We start from the raw sequence: 10888 nt of genomic DNA on the forward strand, positions 1-10888 counted from the left end.
GAGGAGAGAGAGGAGGGAGAGGAGGAGGATAGAGGAGAGCAGAGAGGAGGAGATAGAGAGGAGGAGAAAGAGGAGGAGAGAAGAGAGGAGTGAGAGGAGGAGAGAGGAGAAAGAAGAGGAGGGAGAGGAGAAGTGAGAGGGGAGAGAAGAGAGGGGGATAGAAAGGAGGAGAGAGAAGAGAGAAGGAAGGAAGAGGTGAGAGGAGAGAGAGGAGGGAATAGAGGAAGGAGACGAGAGACATGAGAATAAGGATAGAGAGGAGGAGAGCAAGAGGAGAAAGACGAGGGGAGAGGGAGGAAGAGAGAAAAGAGAGAGGAGAGAAAGGAGAAAGAGAGAAAGGAGGAGAGAAAGGAAGAGAGGGGAGAGAGGGAGAAAGAGAGGGCCAGTGTAGCTCTTACCCGTCTGAAACTGTCAGATGAAGCCTTGAGCACGCGGCCCCAGTAGTGGAGGTCGATTCCCTGAGCGTTACTGTCCATCACCTGAGGCATCTGCAGGAGACACGACCACAGCATTGTTAACAGTGCAAGCGAAAAAAAAACCCACACATTTACTGCTACTTCAATTTATTCTCATTTTTTTCCATTAAAAGTGGTGATACTGCCTGCACTGCGACACAAAACCACTTGCCCATTCTTTAAAACACATAATAAAGATCTACTGTATGTGGTAAGAGGAACATTTTGGAGTTTATACGTGTTATTATACTGACACAAAATGCCTTTACAAAGAAAAATAAATAAAATTCCATCAATATTGGCTATAAATAATTGTGGGATGACACCACACGATAAATTTAACACATATTATGTAAGATAAGTTTTCCCGGTTTGTTAAGGGTCAGCTGGACACACCCAAGTTAGATTCCTGGGAAGGTAAAGGTCCTATATTATGCAAAAGGGTCAAGCAGAAGTAAACAGCAAGGCCAAAAATTCAAGTTAATTCATCTGATATAAAAATGTATTCAACAGATACATATGTACTCTAGTTTATGAAACTGTTTACCTTTTTTCTGTACCATTTTTGGTTCTAAAGTTACATACGTTTTAAACAGACCATGTATGAAACATGGAACAAAAATTATTTCCCAAATTTCAAAGACCTGCAAATCATGAAAATAAATTTATGTATTTCATCATATCTTGTGTTATTCCATCTTTGAACTGTTGATGAAGGTACATGATTTTTTTTAAAAATGTATTTAAAATGATAAAAATTTGCTTGGAAGGACTGACATGTTTTATAGAAATAGTTTCTTTTCATTTTGAAGTAATATTGAAGTATTCGGAAGAAAAAAGCTGACAAATTATGCAAAGTCCTTCTACTTCGTTGCACAATTTTCCCTCCGTTACTTTTCCCTCTGTTACCATGACCTTTCTTAATAAAAAATCTCATTACTCAAAAAGTAAGAGGTTTTACAGCCTAATCTTGTACCATATGGTAGAAAACTATATGAAGCAAATATTCAAACCAGTTTGTTGAGGATATGTAAGTGAGAACCAATAGTTATTGCTGTTTATATTTATTGTCCAAAAAGTGCTGCATATTTCATTCCCTCCGTTACCGACACGAGTTTTTAAATTTTTTGTCAACAACTTGAAAGAATATCACAGGTTTAACTTTACCCTGTTGGAGTGTAACTCTTTCCTACATTCTAATACTTTACTTATTTCAATAGTCCCTCTAGTTTCTGAATAAGAGCTATTTGAATGTAAAAAATCTGTCCCTGTTTCCCTCCGTTACCGCTTGACCAGACCCAAAATTGACTCTTGTGAGCTTTAAGCCATGTTAGAATGTTCATTTCATCAAACCTGGAGTTGTGTTTAGTTTAATTCACACATGAGTAACACTTTATTATTAGTCTGTCAACATTTACAACACTCAAATTGCCTAACTCAGCCAAAATTATGCAGGGTTTGTGTGTTAAAAATGTGAATCAAACAAAACACAACACAATTTTTTGATGAGGAAACAACATTATAACATAGATCAGACAGTGTAACCCCAGCAACAATGAGAAATGGGTCAAATGCAGAGGACAGATACAGTAGTTCAGCGGCAGCTTCGAGGCACTCAAAGCACTTCACATCATGGAACCGCTCACAATCACACACGTATTCATACACCAGCGCACGCAGACAATGAGGGCGAGATGGGTTAAGTGTCTTTCCCGAGGACTCATCAGCGGTATTCATCTGCGGGAGCTGGAATTGCACCGCCAACCTGTGGGTCAGTGCTTTTCCAACCTTCAGATCAGAGGACGAGCACTCAACCAACTGAGCAACTCTGATGGGAAATAAAAGAGTTTAATCACAAAAGGTGTAGGTATACGCACATCACTGGTGCAAGGCTACTACAGTGAACATAGAAAGTGAGACAAAACCTGCACATTTACTCCCAAAAGGCTTTTTAATCAATGACAATGTTTCTATCAGTGGATCTTCGTGTTCTTCAGATACACTGATTGAAACGTTGTCATTCATTAAAAGCATTTTGAGAGTAAGTGTGCAGGTTTTGTGTCACTTTCTACTAGGGACGTAACAGTAACCAAAATATTGTGATATCGTATCGTCAGAGTTCTCACAACAATATCGTGGACCATCGCAATATATTGAATCCCAAGTCTCTTTGCTTAAATTAAGAGTTATGGTGCAGCAATAGCTAAAAAAAAACAAAAAAACAAAACAAAGGGAACTACATAAACCATGATCCTTTGCTCCATTTCAGTGCAGACTACATGAAGAAATAACAGTTCTAAGCACTTTTAAGTCTTAGTTCTTTGGATTAAGTCTTGTCAAGGCATTTTATTCACAGTTTTGTTCACCTCCACAAAATACTGCAATAAATATCGTAGCATGAGACATGGATATCGTTACACTCCTACTTTCAAAATAAAATAGTTTGCAAACAACTGAAAATGAAAGGTCCCATATTACACAAAACTGACTCTTGAGAGCTTTAAATTATGTTTGAATGTTGTTCAGAAACAGACCTGGAGTTGTGTTTTGTTTCAGCCACGCATGTTTGAGTAATCCTGCATTATTATTCAATCCACATCTCCAAAACTCAATATGATCTGTTCCAACTTGTGATGTCAGGAAGCTTTAGTTTTCAGGTTAAGGCTTTAACTTTTATCAGTAGAGCTTGGCAGTTCCAGGTTGAAATAGAGCCCTGCACACCCACGGGGCCTGACGCAAAACAGTGCGGCGTGGGACACATTTTGAAAGCTCATTGCAGGCGTGTGTGGGAGTAGGACTGCCCAATGCAGGAGTGGGAGGGTGGGATGATAAACTGAAGTGCCGCAAACTAAATATGAGTGTAAAGTAAAATATACAAATGATTAATGTTTGTCTATCATACATAATTTGTGCTGGATATTTTATTTGGCTTTAATAAAAACATTTTAAGCACATTTCACAAACAAACTGCTCACAAATAACAACAAAAGTAAAATAAAACCTTAAAGTAAAAATTAAAATAAAACCAGTAAAATAAAATAAAAATAAAAAAAACTATATCATAGAATAGAAATAAATAAACCAATAAATAAATTAAATCAGTAAAACCAATAAAAACACACAAAAATAAATAAAAGACACAGAGGACCACACAACTCACACGGTGTTAAAAGCCAGAGAATAAAAGTGGGTCTTCAGACGAGATTTAAAACTCTCCACTGTGGAGCTGCTCGAACGTGAAGCGGCAGATCGTTCCAGAGTTTAGGGCCGACCACAGAGAAAGCCCTGTCCCCTCTGGTTTTAAGTCTCGTCTGAGGCGCCCTGAGCTGGAGCCGGACCTCGGACCTCAGAGCGCGAGCAGGGGTATAAATTTGGATGAGGTCCGAGATGTACTGTGGAGCCAGTCCATTCAAAGCTTTAAAAACAAACAATAAAATCTTAAAATCAATTCTAAAATTAACAGGGAGCCAGTGCAAAGACGCAAGGATTGGGGTTATGTGCTCTCTCCTTTTTGCTCCTGTTAAAAGTCGCGCTGCAGAGTTTTGGACTAACTGTAGTCGGTAAAGTGCGTTTTGCGAAATGCCGGAATAAAGTGCATTACAGTCGTCCAGGCGTGATGAAATAAAAGCGTGCATAACTTGTTCAAATAGTTTAAAAGATAAAAAAGGTTTAACTTTAGATAAAATTCGCAAATGATAAAAACTTGATTTTAAAACATTGTTAATCTGTTTATCAAATTTAAAATCACTGTCTAAGATGACGCCAAGGTTGGTGACTGTGGGACGAACATGATTTTTGAGGAATCCCACATTAGTGAGGGAACTGTTGGCCCCAAACAGTACCACCTCAGTCTTATCTTCATTCAGTTTCAAAAGGGCCAACCAAGCCTTGACGTCCGATAGACAGTCGAGCAGGGGTGTCAGGGGGCAGTGATCCTTTTTGCCAATGGGTAAATAAATTTGGCAATCATCTCCATAAAAATTAGATAAGACAGGCCATGTCTTCTCTGTGTTTGATAGAACTTAAGAAAGCGAATGTCCCCATTGTGCGGGATTTGTGGGCAGGAGTGGGACAAAATATCGCAGATGTGGGCGGGAGTGGGAATGAAAATTACAATTCTTTACGGGGTGTTGGCGGGAGCGGGAATGAAAATTCTGTCCCACGCAGACCTCTAGTCTGAAATCATCCAAAAGATTCTAGTGAAGGTGTATGGAGTTTAAAAACACAGTGGATCACTTTCTTTTTGTATTACCACATGACAAGAGAAGATATTTTGAAGAGGCTGATATAATTGTAGATAGGACGCTTTTTTGCTTTTAAACCAGCCTGACAAGATTTTGGTGTGAATTATTTCCGTCATAATCCCAAGAATTCAAGTAAAAAACATATAACTTCATGTTGTCTGCATTGAAATGAATCATGGGATATGTAGTTCCCGATGTTTATAAGATAATGCTACTGTAAAAAAAATACATTTAAGCAAAGGAACTCGTAATTCGATATTATTATGAGACTTTCGAAGATACGATATCACGATATTTCGGTATAAATGAAACAAAGCACAACTCCAGGTATGTTTGTGACGAGGAAACATACAGTAAATCAGAAAATAGTGTTATATGCGCCCTTTAAAGTACGATATAAAGTTATTCAAACGTACAGCCCATGAAAATCTCTTCTTTTGTCCTTAAAATGATGTCAGGTTGTTTGGTTGCGTTGCTCTCTTGAACCTACTCATGCAGAAACTCCTGTTATTATGATTATTCGAGTAAACCTCCCTTTGTAATGTTATCTTGCATTAACATTTCAGCTGTGGGTGTAGCAAGAGCCCGGTCAGTCCAGAGAGCACAGGGCAGGAGGAAACCCAGCATACGCCAAGAACAACATGCGCAACAGATATCCTTCCTCTAACATTCCTCACTCACAAAAGGAGGGAGGACGTAGGAGCTAGGGAGCGAGGTTATAGGAAGCATAGGAAGGGAGGATGTAGGGAGCCGAGAGACAGGTCAGTGTGCTAATAGCCTTAATCTGAAGAATGTATGGAATTAATAACACGGGGATTAGCGGAGGCAAAGGAGTTCGGCCGCACCCGGGCACGTGCTGTTGTTGTGTCAATGAGCAAGACACCAAATCCACCTTTTTATATGAGTATTATCATTGCATCTTATAGTGTAATGGAGTAACTGGATTGCTTTCATAGAACGGTCCATTACTCTTCTACTATAAGGACGTAAATTACTGGAAGGGCATCTGGTATAAAAAACAAGTGACGGATCATTAATAACTTTACATTTAACTAAATAAAGATTTAAAAAAATATTACTTTATACTGGTAGTAGTAGTAGTAATAATAGAACATAGTAGTATTAGAATGTGTGTACTACTACAAGACTACTGCACATGTTCCAGGGCCTGTATTTCTAGTAGGCTAGTTGTAGTAGTAGTAGTAGTAGTAGTAGTAGTAGTAGTAGTAGTAGTAGCAGAAAAAACATGTGTCGAAGTAGTAGTAGAAAATGTGTAGTAGTAGTAGTACACATATTCTAATACTACTACTATGTACTATTACTACTACTACTACTACTACTACACATGTTCTGCTACACTTGCTCTTCTATTACTACAGATATTCTACTACTACTGCTGCTACTGCTCCTGCTGCTACTGCTACTACTACTACTGCTACTAGTACTACTACTACTACTACTACTACTACTACAACTACTACTACTACTACTACTGCTACTACTACTTCCACTATGACACTACTACTACTCCTCCTACTACTACTACTATTACTAGTACTATGTGTACTAGTAACTAGTGTAAAACTACTACATGTGTAGTAGTAGTAAAACATGTGTAGTGGTCAAAGGAGTAGTAGTGCACATATTCTACTATTACTACTACACATGTTCTACTACTACTACTACTACTACACATGTTGTACTACTTTCCATGTTCTACAACATTTGCTTTTCTATTACTATAAATGTACTACTACTACTACTACTACAACCACTGGAACATGTGTAGTAGCAGTAAAACATATGTAGTAGACATAGCAGCAGTAGTACACATGTTCTACTACATTTGCTCTTCTTTTAAGACGAATGTACTACTACCACTACTAGAAATCCAGTCTACTACTACTACTACTACCCATGTTCTACTACTACTACTGTAACATGTGTAGTAGCAGTAGTCATAGTAGTAGTAGTAGTAGTAGTAGTAGTACACATATTTTACTACTACTACAGTTACTACTACTACACGTTTTCTACCAATGCTACAACTACTACTACTACTACTACTACTACTGCTGCTACTACTACTACTACTACTACTACTACTACTACACGTGTTCTAGTACTACAACTACTACTACACCTGTTCTACTACTATACATGTTATTATACATGTTGCAACATCTTACTACAGTTACTACATTGTACTACTACTACTGCTCTTCTATTACTATGAATGTACTACTACTCTTGCTCCAACTATGCTACTTGAAATGCAGTTGAACAGTCTGAGTCTAATTACAGTGTTTTACAGTTTTACATGCTTTGACACCTATATGTCCCAAGAAAACATAACATAAGTTTTACAAGTGTGATCGTGCTACTTTACAAGCTTTGAAAACAGAAGCAGTGGAAGGCGTGGAGCTCAAATTTTTCCTTCAGACCACAAAACGGTGACAGATCTGGTGCCAGCCGCGCTCTTAAAAGTGCCAATCTCGACTTTAGTTAGCGAGCTCAAATCACACTGTAGTTTTACAGGCTGCCGCTTTATTACAATGTTTATGTTAGATACAACTGGGTGGGCTGGACGGGCACTGACGCAAGAGGGCTCATAGTTCTCAGGAAAGTTTGTATGTAGTATGTTACGTAATCAAAATACTAAATGTTATTAAGCCTTTTTGAGATTTTTAACTTCTAAAATATCAAATAGTCTACTTCTTTGGCAAATACGGCACCATCTAACCCGATTAAGGCTGAGTATTATTCAGAAGTTGTCAATGCAATACATACCTCGATACATAAGCCACGATACGATACATACCTCGATACATAAGCCATGATACGATACATACCTCGATACATAAGCAACGATACGATACATACCTCGATACATAAGCCACGATCCAATACATATCTTGATACATAAGCAACGATACGATACATACCTCGATACATAAGCAATGATAAAATACATATCTCGAAACATAAGCAACGATACGATACATACCTCGATACATAAGCCACGATACGATACATATCTCGATACATAAGCCACGATACGATACATATCTCGATACATAAGCCACGATACGATACATACCTCGATACATAAGCCACGATACGATACATATCTCGATACATAAGCCACATACGATACCATACATATCTCGATACATATGCAACGATAAGATACATATCTCGATACATAAGCCATGATACGATACATATCTTGATACATAAGCCACGATCCAATACATATCTTGATACATAAGCAACGATACGATACATACCTCGATACATAAGCCACGATCCAATACATATCTTGATACATAAGCGACGATACGATACATACCTCGATACATAAGCCACGATACGATACATACCTTGATACATAAGCCACGATCCAATACATATCTTGATACATAAGCTACGATACGATACATACCTCGATACATAAGCCACGATCCAATACATATCTCGATACATATGCAACGATAAGATACATACCTCGATACATAAGCCACGATACGATACATATCTTGATACATAAGCGACGATAAGATACATATCTGGATACATAAGCCACGATCCAATACATACTTGATACATAAGCCACGATCCAATACATATCTTGATACATAAGCGACGATAAGATACATATCTGGATACATAAGCCACAATACGATACATACCTCGATACGTAAGCCACGATACAATACATACCTCGATACATGAGCCACGATACGATACATACCTTGATACATAAGCCACGATACAATACATACCTCGATACATAAGCCACAATACAATACATATATTGATATAGTGAGCTTTCGATACGATTCAACATACAATAACGATACAATATATTTCAAATCGATTCAATATGGTTCAATAAAAAATAAAGGCTAAGTCATGGCTGAGTTTTATTCCTCTGAACAAGCAACAAAATTGTAGCACTGTAACAAAATAAGGTAATAAAATATACCAAAATATACTCTTGGCGATATATCGAACATCCATAATAACGGAATAGAGAGAATTCAGATTTAAAAGTGCTTCTCAGGTCTTCTCAAGTCACAGGCCTCAAGCCCAAGTCAAGTCCCATTCGTCCATTTTATCAAGACTCAAGTCCTAAAAATACTGACTCAAGTCTGACTCGAGTCCAAATCACGACTTGCAAGTCCCCACCTCTGCCTCCAGGTACTGCCCAATTTAGCAGCTCGATTTGAAATGTGGTTGTGGGCAGAGTTTAGATTTTTATTTCCACTTTAATTATACTAGTAGTAGAATACAGACCATGCTGTTCTGATAAAATATAGTGGCTCTGACTATTATTATGTACAATACAGCATAGGGACAGGATAGAAAAGCTTATACTGCATTAACTTACAATAATTTTCATCTACATTTTTATTAATTGGAACTGTAAATAATACAAAAACAAAATTATGAATCTGCTAGGAATTCTCCATATTGTGTGTGGGTGGATGGGGGTGCTAAATTTACCAAACAAAAGAGAAAAAACATAAAATTTCTCTCCCATCCTCCTAGCTCCAGTAGTGCTGACAGCCTGCACTGGTCCACACGGGTCACGTACTCATCCTCAGCACAGCGGAGTGTCTCACAGTGAACTTTAACGTAAGCCTATTAGAGAAACAGGCCAAGAGGATAATGCTCCCGTCACCTGACAAGCTCTACCCAACTCCACAGTGCAAAGGAGGCGCCGCTCTAAACCCTACTCACACAATCTGAACATGTGTGGTCTCAGGCTTAGTCATTATATAAAAAGCCCATATTACACTGTTTTCTGATCTATGTTATGATGTTTTCTTATCAAAAACATGCCCAGAGTTGTGTTTTGTTTCATTCTCACATGTTCAACACACAAACCCTGCAGATTTAGCTATTACATCGCGACATCATAAGGTGGAGCAGAGCGTTTTGGTATCAGAATCAGTATTGATTATTGCGTCTATTCCTTGGTATGAAAGCCAAATTTGAAGTTTTAGTACCGTGGCAAAGTTAGATCATGTTTCAAAGTACACATATTCAGCATTTGTCATTTGCTAATTGTGATTTTCAATTTTTTATTCATCCCATATTACGCAAAAATTACTCTTGTGAGCTATAATTTTGTTTCCTCATCAAAAACAGACCTGGAGTTGTGTTTTGTTTCATTCACACATGCTTGAGTAACACTTTTTTTTTATTATTAAGCCCAATTTATGGTCGTGCGTCAAATTGTAGAGAGTCTGCGTCACCTTGAAACCCCTCCGCCATGACCTCCGAAATTTTGTAACTATGCATCAAAACGACAAAGCGACGCAGACAGTAAGGGCTGTGATTGGTCCTCTCTACATACATTTCCGGTACTCTGATTTCCCACTTCATTTTGTATAAACGAATGCCATTTTTAAATCCTAGCCCCCTAGTGTTGAGGAGGTGAATTACTTCGCTGTGCATAGATCTCGACGCTTTTGGTCTATAAATCAAAAACGATGGTGACAAGGTGACAGCAGCAGCGTGTGTTGACTCGACACAGAACTATTAAATAGTCTAAAATAGTCTGTTTACATTTCCAAAGCTCAAAATGCTCTGTTCCACCTTGTGATGTCATAAAGTGGTAGTTTTCAAGTGAACAGCTACCTTTAACCTGTTTCCAACCCTTTAGATTGGCAAATCCAGAGCTGAAATTATCCCAGTGTTTCTAGTGAAGGTGTATGAAGTTTAAAAACACAACACTTCCTGTATTACAATATGACATCACAATGTGGAATAGAGTGTTTTCTATTCGAGAAAAAACCTCAGCCTAAATATGCAGGGTTTATGAGTTAAACATGTGTGAATGAAACAAAACACAATTTAAGGTATGTCAAAAAAAAGGCGTATTATGGGCCCTTTAAGCTTACTGAAAGACTCAATACAAATAAAAAAAAAACTGCAAGTCATGCACTAACTTCAATTTTAGATCAATATTTCTGGTAACCTACATTTAGCTGAGTCATAAAAGAAATATTAGTGAAATTACTGTAAATATTTGTAATTCCTTGAGCCTCTCGGTACTTCAAAACAACATAAAGAGAAGACAGATCACTTTAGTGAATAAACACACACTGCGGCGAAGAGAATGTTCCAACTATGACTTGCAGTAAACCAGAGTTACCTTGGACTAGATCTGAGTGTTTC

The 10888-nt window shown here is 37.9% G+C and overlaps 1 protein-coding gene across 1 annotated transcript in view; it reads right to left on the reverse strand.

The window, feature by feature from the left end:
* Window positions 1–10888, reverse strand: part of LOC110153460 (retinal-specific phospholipid-transporting ATPase ABCA4-like) — a 116900-nt gene that overhangs the window by 93269 nt on the left and 12743 nt on the right. Inside the window, exon 8 of the mRNA XM_055151362.1 lies at window positions 399–488. Within this exon, the coding sequence (XP_055007337.1) occupies window positions 399–488 (90 nt within the window). The remainder of the gene's footprint in view (window positions 1–398; window positions 489–10888) is intronic.

Source organism: Boleophthalmus pectinirostris, unplaced genomic scaffold, assembly GCF_026225935.1.
Source record: "Boleophthalmus pectinirostris isolate CB_2022bp ecotype Guang Dong unplaced genomic scaffold, ASM2622593v1 HiC_scaffold_16, whole genome shotgun sequence".
Lineage (NCBI taxonomy): Eukaryota > Metazoa > Chordata > Actinopteri > Gobiiformes > Gobiidae > Boleophthalmus > Boleophthalmus pectinirostris.